A 15,322-nucleotide genomic window follows, 5' to 3' on the forward strand; every position below is an offset into this window, starting at 1 on the left:
GCCCGTGACTGCAAGGTCAGATGAACCCGAACAACTGCACAGTACAGTGTACTTTTGCAGTTCCCGACGACTTCAAGTCATTCTGGACTTCCGTCCTTGCATCTCTGCCGTCCAGCGATTCGGCTAGAGCACTGTAAGGCCCTAGCCGCTATGATTCAGCAGGCAGACATTGACCAACTGAGTCTCTTTCACACCTCGCATTTCCCTGGCCAGCCAATCCCAAAGCTGACTGCATTCCCTGCAAAGGACACCGAAGAGGTGAGCACCGGTCCAGGCCACCAAGGTGAAGAAAGCGATGGACTAGGTTATTACGAGGATGGGGTCAAAAGAACCCTGACCGATGAGCAAATCCAAATGTTTCGGCACTCGGAGATCCAACGCTTGCTGAGCGAGAGGAGAGCTGCACGGGAGAAGGAGGAAAAACAAAGATTGAAGAAAGAAAAGGCTACACCTAGACCTGGCAACGTTAACCGCAGGAAGCACCGCTGGGCCGATCAGCCTGGAATGCAAGACACCCCCATCGAGGCGTCCATGTACGACGATGTACGGGAGGACAATGCCGACTCAGGAACCACTCCGAAGAAGTTCTTATGGCCCAAGCTGGGGCAGGTCTGATCACCTGGCTCTTCATCAACAGCATAAGGGCCTTGTGTTCCCTGTGCCCAAAGAATAATGCTGGTAACCTTCTGGCCGAAGGTCAGATATTGTGACATGGTTGTGGAGGAAATGCCAGATTGAGCAGAGTCGGAACCGGTAAGCACACCTCATTGCCTGCATTACCTAGACCATGATGATGAACTTTTTGTATCATCCTTAGCCTGAATTGGGTTGGAAGCAGCCTCGGCTTAGCTAGATGATTGCTTCCATTGACCTCCCATTGTGTTGAACTTATCTTCTCTCTGATCCCAGCCTGTGCCCGTTACACTCTTGCAGAAAGTTGTTGAAACTACGCTGACTCTGCTCTTAAAGGATTTACATCCCTGGCCGTTTCGCCGAAACAGAACACCATACCCATTTTTTTCTATCATCGAAACGTTGTCCATGCGAAGCTTGCCCGCCGATGCCATGAAATCATACCGGTAAACCGTGGATTTCGCGCTGTTGACAGTCACTTGCCTCAGGGCATACTGTTTACTTCTCGGACGAAGTCGATTTGGGTGAAGGAAGTTCATCCCGGTCCAGATCCAGGTCCTCTGGGTAGACCTCGGGCGTGGTCACACCCCCGGGAAATGACAGGTGAAGGCAAGCTTCACCATGTGGAATTGTATCGGGTATCTCTGCCTCTTGGCTCTCTGTGGTGCTACTCTCCTCCTCCATGGAAGGCGAGTTGGCCCCGTCACTCTCCGCATGCGTGGCATCAGCTTCAGAGCATGCTGCATTGCATCAGTGACCGCCCCAATTCAAAAGCAATGAGGTCGGTATACCTTCCGCCTGGTCGACTGAACCTTCTTGGCTTGAGATTGCCGATTTTGCCTGGTCTTCTGGACCGCTCGCTGGTCCATCAGCCATCGTTGTGGAAACGGCGTGGTAACGACTTGGGTTTTAGAAAACTGGTTCAGCGGACATAAACCCCTCCTTGGTATGATCTTTCTCAAGAATGGAATCGAGCCAGTCCTGAGCTTAAATAATCGAAAGCCCCCATGTCACTGCGCGGCCAGATTTGTCTTCTACTCCGACCCAAGAGCATCGTGAATGCATGGAAGCATGAAGACGGGGTTTGAATATCGCCTCGATGCACCCTCTCCGCGGACGCCCTTCCCCTTCAGCCAGAATCGAAGCCAGCGAAAAGTTGCAGATGTTTGTGCATCCCCTGGCCCCCGCCGAAGTACTAGTAGGGTTCCGGTATGAGCTGGAAGCGAGTGAAAGCTTCCTCATCATTCGAATGCAAGATTTCGAAAGTGAGCTATGCACAGCTGGCGTCTTCTCGGCCCGGGTGGCTGGATACAGCCGTTGTTCGCTTAGCCTCTATGCTCACCTCTGAGCAATGCATGTCTTTGCTGGTCTTTCATATATCCTAGTCAGCCAGCGGAGGATCTCAACCGAGACGACCAAATGCGTAACTCCACTTCAAGAAACGTGGCTCACTCGGGGCCTTGCACAGTCCCCCTACAGGGGAGACAAAGAGTTCGATTTATATTCCTACACAGCGTCAACATGCAGCCTGACTTGCATTCAGCCCCAAAAAGGCGTATCCCTGGGGCACCCGACTCAGACCTTCTGGTCCTACGCGTGCCCCTGTTCTGTTCATGCACGAAACACACTAGCACAAGCTGGCCGACAATTGTTTAGGGTCAAGTAACTACACGAGCCCTTTGATCTTGGTGGCTTCCAGAAGAGGACTGCCAAATCTTCTCGCCTCGTCGCCGGAAAAATGCAAGCTTCACAGCGCAGGTCGTGCCTCAACCAGCCAGTGAGATATGATGCATCAACAGAGATCGACGTCCTCAATGTTTGTTGAATAGACTGCAGGCTTCTTCATCTTCCTAGAACTGCCATTCCCGCAAAACGATAGCAAAACATGCGCGCCCATGGCTAGCCTGCAAAAGGTCGCATGAAGGCCGCTTCAGATCCCTTGGCGGGTAGTGAAACGACTGAGACGGTCAACAATGGCTCAAGACGGTTCCCTCTCAGAGCATGGACACCGAAGACATTCATGACGCCCCAATTTCCAGCCTGGCCCTACCCCGGTCCACTAGACTCGTGATTTGGCACAAAGTCTCTGCGCACACGCCGTCCGGCGTCGAACGAGCCAGTTTATTGGAGAGTGAGAGCACAATACTCTTCACAGTCATGGAGGATCTTTCACATTTGTCTCCACACCAACCTTACAAACCATTAGAGCAGTCATGTCACACCGGTTGCTTTGCATTGATGAGGACTGGCCAAGAAGACGTGTTACGTGCAGCCGAGACATTATCTCCTTCCAAAACACTTCCGATCCTTATAGTGCGCGATCCACTCGACGATGGAAGTACTGCCAGTCATGATCCAGTATACCAGACCGCAATGTTGTTCTCTTGCGGCATTTTACGGCATTCGCAGGATGTATTGTACTTGTTCTTCGATTGACGTGGCTTTTGATCAAGAGGCCTGCTGGGTTGGTGCTGTCTGGATCGGGTCCTCATGCTTGTGGCAGACAACTGTCAAGGCATGGCGCCTCTATGGGAAGCGCCACCGTTTCGGCTGAAGCAGACTTCCGGGCGGGAGACATTACGCGAGTCCAGGTATTGTGAGCAAGACGGCGAATTGGCCAGGGTTGAATTATGCGTTGGTGGTCGAAGACCCTTGTTCTGCGGTCGGAAGTTCACACGGAGTAGTGGGTGGTTCCTGAAGAATCCGAACGTGGCGTTGGCCTGCCCTGCTCCCTGACACTGCAGTGCGCCAACCCCGTCTGCCTACTGCCCGCTCGGCAGCCCCTTTCTTCTGTACGAGCTCACCGCCCTTTGAGACTCACCATACCCCAGGAAAGATAAGGGACTTCCAGTGCCTAGACTATGGAAACTGCCACGTCGATTCCCGTGCGCCCCGATTCCGCCACATTCTGCTCCGCCCTTCGTACCTCCATGAGGACTATCTGCGGGTCCTCGCGTTAACCCCGCAGACACAGCCAGTTTCAAAGATCCAGTGGCCTGGGGTCTTCATGTTCTCTCTCAAGGAGCTATTCACTGGCCACATTTGCCTCGACTCTAGGAGACCCTACTGTGAAGGCGGATGCTTACGTCTGACAGATGGTCTGGAAGGTTGTGCAGCTTTACGGGCCCTCATGAATTTTATGAGATTCTGAGGCCGTGACATGAGGCTGTAGACTAAAGAGCATTTCCATGACCAGGGGAGGATCTCTCCCCAAGTGTTGATAATCGAGTTGTTGCGGTTTCGTGCATTGACCTCGTTCATGTGTTTGCTTGAAGAAAAATCGTGACTTGCGATCCGCAGACCCCAGCAATCCCTATGCCTCAGGATCCTCCATCGCGTGAAAGACACCCCTGCCACAAGCTTGATTCAATCGAGAGAACCTAGCACTAATCATGCATGTCTCGAGGTGTTCCTTACTTCTACTAGTATTACTATTGCAGCCTTGGGTTGGTTGCCCACCATTGAAATCCAATTGGCCCCATTCGGAACAAGCCACCGAAGCCGACCCACAACACTGACATGACTTGACCCACATCACCAACCAAAAAAAATAAAAAGCAAACAAGCACGTCCAAGCATTTCAAGAGAATCAAAAACTGACAAAAAAGAAATTTCTTTCCGGATCCAGGAATCGAACCAGGGGCTGCTGTGTGAGAGACAGCGATGTTAACCACTACACCAATCCGGATAATTGAGCGGAAATTTGAGCGGTTTGGAATACATACCCTGCATTTATGGACCCTGCTACAGTCTTCAGTCTCGTGCCTAATGTAAGGCAACCTGCACCATTTCCTCGCTACCACGGTGGCAGAATTGTCCATGCAACCACGAACCACCGACCTGTCCGCTGAACACATACCAGGTTGATGGCATTGGACAAACTTGAACTTCTACTGCTCAATTGTTTATTTCTAAACCTGCTGCCAGCCCACAACCCCTCAGTTTGCGCATGGCTGAACATAATTGCACATTAACCAGTACCTTACGTCCTGGCTGCTTCAGCTGATACAGCCTAGAAGAGACAAGACGGCCAGACGATCTGACGAAACTCTAGGTGGGCCCAGCTGATCGTGGAAAATGACAATGACATCGCAAAGTACTTCCAGCCCAAGTTCCCCGGACTAGATCCCCCAGAGACATCACCGGCGGGCGTTGACGAGGTGGTCTCACGACGACATGGAAAGAAGATGACATTGGTGTGCTATGCGAGCCAGGTCCACAGCCACGACATGCTTGCAGTAGGTGGGAAAGTTCACAATAGCCTGTTGAGGAAAGGTAAAAGGAATTTGTGCAAGACTTTGACATGGTCGGAAAACACTAGGGAGCAAGATCTTGGGCTATCGTCAAACACACTCTGTGGCAACAGACTCAAAATGGACAGCTCCTGTCATTCAGCAGGGCTGATGCAGTATGTCTCTGTTTGCACCATCGAGCGCAGCCGGGAGGACGGATTCTCCAGACCATGCTGCGTGGATATAGGTAATGCAGGTAAGAACTCTGTTCTTGTTTATTTGCCATGTCAATCCTAAGAGATGCCTGTACAATCATTATTTACCTATTGTTGAGTCAACTCGACCTTACTCCACCAAAACCGGCACTGCTCGACAGCCCAATCGTCATAGACACACTCAGCTGGCTTGCCAGTGTTTTGACCACCAACAAGCTCCTCAATCCCCTTGCCGAAGATCATGGTTTTGGGCTGATCGCCCGATTTATAAGGTTGCCATTGGGGCCTGTTAGCCCACCGGCCAGCGATGGCATTCGGATCACCCTTGTTGCAAATGAAACTGGTGACATAAGCGTGCAGCGTGCCCGAGATTTCTTTTTGCGTCTCAGACAACGACCGCACGGCCGGAGTAAACGTCTCATAGCGCATGTTGTCCGCGTGGGCAGCGCCGCCGATGACCGTGGTGGGCAAGGCCCAATGGTACAAGAAGACAGGAGCAGTCTGCGATGACGATGCAAACTCGCCCGTCTGCCGGACCGGGGCGACATAGGCGTACTGGCCATACGCGGCCTCGACACGCTTGTACTGCGGACCGATCTCGTCACTTTGTCTCGTCTCCTTGTAGGTAAGGTCTCCCGAAGTCTCTGGGTCAGGATACAGCTTGTTGGCGATGGTGGCGATATCATCGTCCGACAGTCTGGGAAGGAGTGTGCGGAAGAAATCGACGAATTGATCGTTGGTGGACATTTTCTTGTCCACATACAGTGACCCTTCGTTGCCGTTGAACCCTGTCATGATCGGGATCTTGTAGTAGTTCCCCGTCCGCCAGGTGTCGATCGGTCGCCGGAGGATCATCTCCCCGTCAATGACGGGCTGGAATGCCCACCGCAGTGACGGGTTGTACCTGTCGAACACGGTCTCTTGGGCCTTGGTAATGGCCGACAATGGCAGCGACCGCAAGAAAGGGAAGATCTGGTCCTGTGGCAGGTCGCTCGGCACGCCCGCTTCACTCAGAAACTCGCGGAATTGCTGCTCGTGCAGCTCCGAGTCATATGCTCGCACGGCTCTCGATGTCGGAGCCCCGGATTCAATGATGGCCCGGTGGAATGGACCGGGGTTCGAATTGTTGTGTCTCATCATATGGTGTCCTATCTGCATTGCGGACCGTCACCGAATTAGCAGTGCTTCCTTAGATACGACAGCAAAAATTGAAATACGAAACCAAGGATTTGTTCCAAAGCCTAAACTTTTCCAGAGTGATGTGAGAAATTTGTACAACTTGCAAACTTACCGAATGAGCCCCAGCAGAAAGCCCAATAAGCGTAACATTGTTCTTGTCCCCTCCAAACAGCTCAATATTCTCCTGCACCCATTCAAAGAGCAATTTCTGGTCCTTGAGACCAATATTGAGTGCCCCTTCCTTGGCACTCAGACTTGAGGGAAGAAATCCCAGCGCGCCCACGCGGTAATTGAACGAGACCGCCACAAAAGGCTGCTCCGACCACGAAACCATAGACGCCGTGTCGTGCATCGACGCTGTGCCTCGATTGAACGCTCCGCCATGCACGTAGATTGCCACCGGCAGAAGACCTTTTTGCTCTGTCTCTGCTTGTCGAAACACATTCACCGTCAGACAGTCCTCGCTGTACTGCAGGGGCGGCCCGCCTCGCAAAAGTGGCTTCCCCGGAGCAGCAGGTCCATAGCGAGATGCGTCGATGACAGTGTCTGGAGGAGAAGACGACGTGTCGATTTTCACAGGTGGTCTGAAGCGCCGGTCTCCCGTTGGCGGTAGGGCGTATGGGATCCCTAGAAATGCGTGGACCGGTTTATCGAGCCCCTCGCTCTTGGTCTTGGTCACGCCGACGACCGTCCCTTGGGGCAATTTGACCGTCGGTCGGGGACTGAGTGTTTCTGGAATTGATCCCATGGTAGCTGCAAGTATTCACGGACGTAAGAAAACAGGTTGTGAGGAAGCAGTGTTCAAGTCGAGTGGTCCAGTGTCCTCAACTTGATAGAATGAATCATTGGATGTAACAGCAAGTACTGTACTGTAGGATCTTGCTCTGTCCTGATTGACTCCCCCAGTGTCGGCAATAAATCTAAGCCGTTCACAGTATTGACATTGATTTGACAACGTGGAGTCACCCCCATGGTGGAAAGCACGTCTTCTTTTTGGGCTGTCTTCTAGCCGAATTGCCGAACCGATCTTATGGCGTAAACGCGGACGCCCGGGCGTACAGTAGGTATCGGGAAACCAAAGTTTGCCGACACTATTATGTGCAGTGGTACGCGGTGTTATCTGTTCGGAAAAGACATACTTTACTAGTTAGGTGGACGGTCCACCTACCTAGGTACCTTTGAAAGGGGTTCGGCAACTCAACAACCCGGAGGTGTTCCGCTTGCGACACGCGGCGGACCACCTGTACCACTCAGCTGTATACTCGTATACTAACTTGAACAAGCTACTGGTACTCCACATCCCGATTCCGTTGATTGTAATAGGTCGTGAGAGTGCATTATGATTTCCTGGGGCAACTTGAACTTGAAACAAGGTCCTTACTACATGTACAGTACTAGTACCTACCTTTTTACCCCAGAAGTTTCTGCGGAGTGCAGTACGACCGCAATGTGAGCCGACTTGGGCGGTCGAAGTACTAGTAGCGGCTGCTAGCTCTGCCCAGTAGTACCACGAGAAACCCCAAAAGGAAGATCGGGCGCCGCACCCAGTGCAAAGTCAGCCGAAACGAAATGGACGGACGAGATAGCTCCTGCTCTGGCTCGGCCCAGTACAGGTACCTAGCTGGATGTATACCTTAGCTGTATATCCCAAACGCCTCAAAAAGGGAGATTGTGTGCCCTTCATTTCTGGAAACTTGAAGGCGGATACTGCGCACAAGACTACTAACAAAAACACCATCCAAAAAGGGCGGCGAGAAAAAAAAAATTAAGTCGTATTTATAGGTATGAGGTCCCAATCGCTAGGACTGAAAGACCCGGCCCCTAAAGGAAACAAGTGAATCACTCAAGGCAGAAGATCGAAATCCTCTAATTAGTGGTTTTTAAGCATCCGAGAGCTTGTGTGTAGGACCGAAACCAAGGTCCTACCAACTAGACCACCGAACCTACCACGCTGGGCGACAGAATTTGGCAACTTCAAACTTATATGCCTTTATTTTTGATTCACAGGTCACATGTGAGTAGGTAGGTTGCAGGCGGCCGCCCGTGGCAGTAAGTATCAAAGAAGCCCGGGACTTTGGTGCCATGAGGAACAAAGACCCATGAAACACCACTGCAGTATTGGATAAATCACGGTACTATAGTCATTGATATCTACCTAACCTAGGTAGTATCTGATCGTTACGGGAGCCTAACACTTCTATTTCCTCGGACAAGAGTTCTGTCTACCGTTCCAGACGTTACTTCGTCCCAGTCCGCCCAGCAGAATCCCCGGGGCCAATGTGCTCGTGACAGGTCTCACGCAGCTTGCAGCCGTATCGAATGCTATCATCGACGCTCCAGAGGAATGCCACTCAAGCCATACTGCTCTTGCTCTTGCCTGGGAAATCATAACTACTTCTGAAACCGATGACATCCTCGATTGTCTCGTCCGTGAATTTGAGGTCTTCCTCAACTGGCACCGTGTCTTTGATCTTAAGAATCAAGACCGGGGGCGCAACAATCAGGCTGTCGCCAAGCAGGATCCAGAACGAAGCGAACTGGCTCACATACGTGGCATTCAACTCATCCCAGCGCCAGACGATGGCAGCACCTGCTGACTGAATACCCTTGTAGAAGCCTGCAAAGTGAGCGAGCTTGCGACTGTTGTTGCTGATGGCGCCCATAACTCTGTGCCAGTGTGGCTTCAGATTAGTTCAAGTCAAGTCGTGACCAGCACGCCCGGGCCAGGATCAAGGTGCTGGTGTTGCTCAACTCAAGAATACACGCAGGTCTGCCATGCTGCGTTATAGAAGCCGTGAAAAAAATGTACAAGAAAATGGGTCCCACATAGCCAGTAGTCCCCCAGTCGATGTCGTCGGATATCTGATCGGTCGTATCCTTGCGTCTGTAGCTTTTCTGGAAAACCATAGCCTCCGGCCCCAGATGGCGAAAGTGAGAACAAACATGACAACACAAGCAATCCTGGCTCTTGTGGCCGTCCTATGCCGGGGAAATCCAATACAACACCGAAGATGAGACGTCCGAGGCTGACAAAGATCATGCCCGAGACCACTTCATTGCCGTCTTGGACATCTTACTCAAGCACGGCGTGGCTGGGATCCGAATCTTCTGTTCCACACGACCACCGGCCGCAACCGTGCTTCACCACGCTGTCACTATACAGATGGGATCGCGATCTGCAACGCGCTACGGTGACTTCATTTCTGTGTCAACACGGTGCGGATCCTTTCCAACCAGATGCACCAAGGGAAATCGCCTTACGACATGGCTTTGGCTTCGGATCATCAAGACCTCCTGTTGGTCCTCGAGCGAGACTGGAGAAGACCAGAATTAGGAGGTGGGCTAGCGGAGCTTCTCTGCTTGAGGTTGGCGACCGATGCGCAGAGACACGGGGAATTTCAACGGATAAGGGATTGAACCAAAAGAGTGAAATCTGCACTTCTCACTCCAGTCATATCAAATCCAAACCCCGGTACATATTTCCTATCGTCACTAATCCTCCGGTCATACCGTACACATGCAAAGAGAGGTCCGCCATATCTAGGCAAAAGCATGAACTCGCTCGAGAGAAAAAGGAAAGAAGAAGAAGGTAACGCAACGCAACGCATTCAGAGCATGTATCTGAAGTGAGGATTCTAGAAGAACAACAAAGTCAGTACGACGGTCACACCGGATTGTGAAGAAACAACAACAAGGGGATCTATTGACGTACCTCGAAATCCGTTTGGTCGGCAGCAACTTCCTCAGTTGCATCAGCAGCCGCGCCAGGGTCGTTGGCTGCCGCCGCCGCGGCGTCGCGCTTTTTGTTTCTCCGGATCAAGAGCAGTCTCAGAGACATGGCGACGACGATCTGGGCGGCGGCACAGGATAGGATGGTCTTGCAGCCGGTCGGATAGGTGGGGGACTCCTTCGCCAAAAAGGCATGGGGACCGATGATGTTGCCGACGCAGTAGGCGGCGAAGACGATGGCGGTGCCGGTGGCACGTTTTGTGTAACCGCCGAGGTTGGCGCCGGGCATCTGCAAGGCGACGACCAGAGACGAAACGAACGAGGCGACCATGTAATAGCCGAACAGGACGCCGATCTTGTGGTGTTTGCGGTCGAGTTTCCAGATCAGAGCAATGCCCAGAATTGTGGGCAACATGTACAGGGCCATCGAGTACGTTCTGAAGTTGCGGATCTTGGATGCGAGATAAGTACCCGACAGGATCCAAAAGACCTGAAAGGCGCCCTGCGGAATGCCCAGCGCCGTGGTCAACAGCGGATCGGTGACCAAACCCTTGATGATGAGTTTGCCGAAGTTGGCGATGCCGCCGTTCATGGTCTCGTTGAGCAGCATGAACAGCGCCAGCAGCAGCACCTGCGGGTCGAGCAGCGCCTCCTTGATCTGGTACCATTTCACGTGATGGTTGATGATACCCGTCCGGCCTAGCTTGCCTCGGGCCACCAGCATCGCCTTGTCTTCCAGGCTGAACCGTTTCGCCGTCAGGATTGTGTCAGGCAGCAGCCAAAGCACCAGGAAACCCCAGATGACGGTGATACCGCCGCAGATCAGGAACACCGCCCGCCACACTGGGAACGTGTCGATCTGCCCGATCGCGTACGTGAAGATGCCTCCAAGCATGGATCCCACGCCGTTGCAGCAGTAGAATACCCCGGCACGGAACGGTTGTTCTTGTCGAGTGTACCTGTGGAAAACTACGTGAGCCAAAGGACAAGCCCGACAGAGAGGCAAAAAGGACCACGGCATTGAATGGATAGACCAGGAGAAAGGAGGAAGAGGGAAAAGGATTACTAGTACTTACCACATGCCAATGATCATCATGAAACAAGGGGTGATGGGAGCCTCGAAAACACCGAGCAGGAACCGGCACGTGGCCAGACCGGCAAAGTTGGAGCACGCCGCCGTGATCATCAGGATTGATCCCCACGAGATTATGCAGCCTGCCACCAGTTTGGCCATCCGAGTCTTTTGCGCAATGTATGTGAACGGGTACTCGGCTCCCAGGTAGGCAAAGTAGAAGATACTGGCCAGCCAGCTGTACTGGTCTTGGTTCGTCTTGGTGTCGGAGAACAGGTCAAACACCGCCGAGTAGGACAGAGCCTGCTTGTCAATGTACTGGAGCACATAAGTGCCGGCCAGCAACGGCAGGAGGATCAGGTCAATCCGCCGCACTAGCTTGCGGTTTCGCTGTTTGTCGGCCAGGAGTTCCTTGATGTAGCCTGGGCTGAAGTTGTTGTCGCGCAGGAAGATCTCGGCCTCGTCCAGGTCTGTGATGTCGCCGGTCCCAAAGTCCTCTTTAGCCGCATAGGTGACCGACATGGCCTCGGACTTTGCCTCAGCGAGGTCTTTGTTCATGTTGTTGCCGCTCTCAGTTGTTGCCATTCTCAAGTCTGGCTCTCTTGTTGCAAAATCAAGGAGAAAATAACTCAAGGGCTAGGAAAAGAGAAAGCGGCGGAGATAAATGGGCGCAATGAATGTACAGTTGCACTGCTTGTCTTTGTATGACCAGGTTCACCGAGAACCACTGCAAGTTCCGGGGAGGAGACGGTCATACAAAACTTACAACGGTCCTCACAAGGACTGCAAGAGGATGACAAGGAACATATACCCATGGAGCTCAGGGCCCGGGCGCGGCCCCAAACCCCTCTTCTGGCTGCCAATGCCAAGTCTCTACTCCAGATTGTTGACTGGCAGTGTCATGATAGCAAGATAAAAACCTGGGGCCGCTACCCGAGGATCCATTTGCCTTGATAGCCATATCAGTTTTGAGACGCCGTGGCGAGTTGGCAGTGGCGACGGTTCAAGATAGACCGGGGAATGGGGGCTGGGTTGAACAATCGGAAAAGCTGGATTGGCGGCGTGAGTGTTGGGGGGTGGAGAGACCAAGTTTCCCGACCGCTCAGACCCACTGCAATCACGGCCTCGACGCGGCGGTGAGGGCCGGGCTTATCACGCCCTATGGGGATACCTGTAATTCGCTACGGTAATGGAGAGAGAAGAGGTCGGGGAACAGCGTTTTTGTGTCTGGTAGTTGATAGTGACTGAAGCGAGGACAATTACTAGGATTGTGGGATTGTGGGGAATCTTTTCCTGAATAACTCTGGGCAATATATCACGCTGCTTTGCCAGCCTTGCTGCCCGCCAAACCAATGGATTTGCTGAGCGAGCCTCAGGCGACGCACAAGAGTTCAAGGTCACAATCTTTGTCACACACTCTATTATAAGCTGTTGAGTTTCTCACCTTCCATACATATCCGCCTGTTGGCAATCTGATGCTGCCATGTTTCGGTCAGCTTTTACTGGTAGGCCGCCTTTTTCCTGGTCGTTATTCCTCATTAGTAAAAAGCGAAGTACATACCCCAGAAGTTCTTCACGGGTCAGCACATGTGATAGAAGCTTCCAAAGAGGCGAGAAACGACCCAAGGCGAAAACATGCCGAAAGAAAACAGCGTAGGTCATACGACCTGTGAGGAACCAATGGGAAAGAGAATGAAGACTTGCGTACATCGATCCAGCTGATGTCTGATGGGGCACGGTTCAAGGCGGAGAAGTGGTATCTCTGAAAGATACCGAATTTGTTGATCGTTCCTTGAAACCAAGCGAGGAGACGTTCATTTTGTGGCGGTAATGGTTGCTGCTTGTTTGGGGTTCGGCATGTATGATCGAATCAATGTCGCTGAACTGGCGCGCGATCATCTGTCGATTCCGAGCTCCCTCATCAAGAAAGTCGCTCAAAGGAGTGGCCGAGACAATAGCTCCTTCTCATATCCAAATCCGTTCTCATGCTGTCTGCAAGAATGTCTGTTTGGTTGCATTGCTGCCCTTTGGTTTGGGCCTCTTCAAGGCTTGCAAATCTGACTCTTGTCCTTCCTTTCGATCTGCCTAGGAGCAATTATATATAGCTTTCACAAGAGATGCCCACAATGTACAGAGTGCACGCAAATTTTGCTCCGGGGGAAAGAGTTTTCCGCTGCTGGAGTCATCGTGGCTCCAGCCTGATCGCGGTGAAGTCGGTTGAAGACGGCATGATCAGGCTGAACACCCACTCTGACGACCCTCGGGGATAGAATAAGTGCCGACATAACATCTTGAAGTTGATCGCGAAGCAACGAGCCGTACAAATTCACGGAATGGATGTCATAAGCTCGACGCCGGTGGATAGATGGGTCGGAACTCGTCGGGAACGAGTCGTGGACGAAAGGGGTTGGCGTCGGAAAACCGCGATTAGTCAGACAAGTTTACCGACGCGTGTTTCCCGAAGACGGCACCGCCGACGGGATGGTGGACTCACTCACCTTGGTCCCCGGCAACGACAGACATATTGTCCCTGAGCAAGTATAAAGCCTCCACGCTGATTTTGAAACGCGAAGGCCTCTTCTGTTTAGACTGAAAAGCGACTGGTAGATATCGTCCAGCAGCAACAATGGCAGCAAGCACAGGAAACAAAAGCACTGAGGTGCAATTGCCAGAGCCGTTCGCCAGCATCCCCAGAGAACCGTTTCTGTTCGGCCCATCTCCGATCCAGGCGTTGCCTCGGATATCCAAAGCCCTAGGAGGAGAGGTGAACGTCTACGCGAAACGTGAGGACTGCAACTCTGGATTGGCATTTGGCGGCAATAAGACCCGCAAGCTTGAATACTTTGCGCCTGACGCTCTCGCGAAAGGTTGCGACACTCTTGCCAGCATTGGAGGTGTTCAGTCAAATCACACTCGCCAAGTCGCGGCTGTGGCTGCAAAACTAGGTCTTAAAGCTCACTTGGTGCAAGAGCACTGGGTGGACTGGAACGATCCCGTTTATGACAAAGTCGGCAACATTCAGCTCTCGCGCTTAATGGGAGCAAAGCCTCGGCTAGATCCATCGACATTTGGAATCGAGCACAAGAACTCACTGCAATCTCTGACGAAAGAAATCATCGACAACGGTGGCAAACCATATTATATTCCCGCAGGTGCCTCTGATCACCCGTTAGGAGGACTCGGTTTTGCTCGGTGGGCGTTCGAGGTGGAGCAGCAAGAGAAAGAACTCGGTATCTTCTTCGACACCATTATCGTCTGTGCGGTGACCGGTTCGACCATGGCTGGTATGGTTGCAGGATTCAAGCTGGCCCAGCAGAAGAATGGCTCGAAACCCCGCAAAGTCATCGGCATTGACGCCTCAGCAACGGTCCAGAAGACTTTTGACCAAATTCTCCGAATTGCCAAAGCGACTGGCGTCAAGATTGGCCTTGAGGAGGACGATATCACTGAAAAGGATATCATTCTTGATGACAGATACCATGCTGGTTGCTATGGTATTCCTGACAAGCAGACCATTGATGCTATGAAGTTTGGGGCATCGACTGAGGCATTCATCACCGATCCGGTCTATGAGGGAAAGAGCTTGGCTGGTATGATGGATTTGATCCGGAAGAAAGAGATTCCTGCCGGTAGCAACGTGTTATATGCTCACCTGGGCGGACAACTGGCGCTGAACGCATATTCGTCAATGGAAATTGAGTAATGCAGTTATATGACAACAGGCCGAGTGGGGTTTGGATATCGAGACACTGGCCATTTTGTGAAAACTGGTTAACGAGAATGTATGACCAAAGAAGTATATGAATCCCCCAAACTTGAAGCAGGTATGTTGCTTCGCAGAAGATGCAATGTGTGGACCCAGATCTATCTCTAGAGCCGTAGACTTGTATCAAAGTACCATGGCCAGTCTGAGTGGACACCGACACCGCCCGTTAATAGCCAGAGCCATCGCCATGAGAGCATCAAGTGTCTAGTGCTGAGCACCCATATTGTTTCGCCTTGCCAGTACCTCACACTGCAGTGGACGCAGCCTTATGCGGTAGAATCCGGATTAGCGGGCTTATCCGAACACTGCTGATATTGCGTTCCAATTGCCGAGGAGCGTTGGCAGCCCGCCAAAAACACCGGGAAACGTTTGGCCGGCCTCCTTCGATACGCCGCGACTTGCAGCAACCACACCTTTGCGTCGCGACGGTGAGTTGAGCTTCCCGCATCGGCTTTGGCGAGGAAAATACGTGGAGGGTAAGGTGCTTCTCGACCAT

The 15,322-nt window shown here is 52.2% G+C and overlaps 6 protein-coding genes and 1 non-coding gene across 7 annotated transcripts; 2 read left to right on the forward strand and 5 right to left on the reverse strand.

Moving 5' to 3' along the window:
* Window positions 1-150: 150 nt before the first annotated feature.
* Window positions 151-615, forward strand: HMPREF1120_02128 (uncharacterized protein; the record flags this gene model as incomplete). The annotated part of the gene is made up of 1 exon (XM_009156162.1): window positions 151-615. The coding sequence occupies one exon, from the start codon at window positions 151-153 to the stop codon at window positions 613-615; it is 465 nt and encodes a 154-aa protein (XP_009154410.1).
* On the reverse strand, window positions 547-1,816 carry HMPREF1120_02129 (uncharacterized protein). Its single transcript, XM_009156163.1, has one exon. It carries the CDS (start codon window positions 1,170-1,172, stop codon window positions 846-848), a length of 327 nt encoding a protein of 108 aa, XP_009154411.1. The 5' UTR covers window positions 1,173-1,816; the 3' UTR covers window positions 547-845.
* A 2,433-nt stretch (window positions 1,817-4,249) lies between these two features.
* HMPREF1120_09298 lies at window positions 4,250-4,321 on the reverse strand. The gene has a single exon. It is a non-coding gene; the product is annotated as a tRNA-Glu (tRNA).
* A 598-nt stretch (window positions 4,322-4,919) lies between these two features.
* HMPREF1120_02130 (triacylglycerol lipase) lies at window positions 4,920-7,239 on the reverse strand. The gene is made up of 2 exons (XM_009156164.1): window positions 6,372-7,239; window positions 4,920-6,232 (listed from the first exon to the last, which is right to left on the reverse strand). Exons 1-2 carry the CDS (start codon window positions 7,005-7,007, stop codon window positions 5,189-5,191), a joined length of 1,680 nt encoding a protein of 559 aa, XP_009154412.1. The 5' UTR covers window positions 7,008-7,239; the 3' UTR covers window positions 4,920-5,188.
* A 1,371-nt stretch (window positions 7,240-8,610) lies between these two features.
* HMPREF1120_02131 (uncharacterized protein) lies at window positions 8,611-8,922 on the reverse strand (the record flags this gene model as incomplete). The annotated part of the gene is made up of 1 exon (XM_009156165.1): window positions 8,611-8,922. The coding sequence occupies one exon, from the start codon at window positions 8,920-8,922 to the stop codon at window positions 8,611-8,613; it is 312 nt and encodes a 103-aa protein (XP_009154413.1).
* A 945-nt stretch (window positions 8,923-9,867) lies between these two features.
* HMPREF1120_02132 (MFS transporter, ACS family, allantoate permease) lies at window positions 9,868-11,645 on the reverse strand (the record flags this gene model as incomplete). Its single annotated transcript, XM_009156166.1, has 3 exons — window positions 9,868-9,894; window positions 9,972-10,947; window positions 11,065-11,645. The coding sequence occupies 3 exons, from the start codon at window positions 11,643-11,645 to the stop codon at window positions 9,868-9,870; spliced, it is 1,584 nt and encodes a 527-aa protein (XP_009154414.1).
* A 2,041-nt stretch (window positions 11,646-13,686) lies between these two features.
* HMPREF1120_02133 (1-aminocyclopropane-1-carboxylate deaminase) lies at window positions 13,687-14,763 on the forward strand (the record flags this gene model as incomplete). Its single annotated transcript, XM_009156167.1, has 1 exon — window positions 13,687-14,763. One exon carries the CDS (start codon window positions 13,687-13,689, stop codon window positions 14,761-14,763), a length of 1,077 nt encoding a protein of 358 aa, XP_009154415.1.
* Window positions 14,764-15,322: the final 559 nt, after the last annotated feature.

The sequence above is a fragment of the Exophiala dermatitidis genome, assembly GCF_000230625.1.
Source record: "Exophiala dermatitidis NIH/UT8656 unplaced genomic scaffold supercont1.2, whole genome shotgun sequence".
NCBI lineage: Eukaryota > Fungi > Ascomycota > Eurotiomycetes > Chaetothyriales > Herpotrichiellaceae > Exophiala > Exophiala dermatitidis.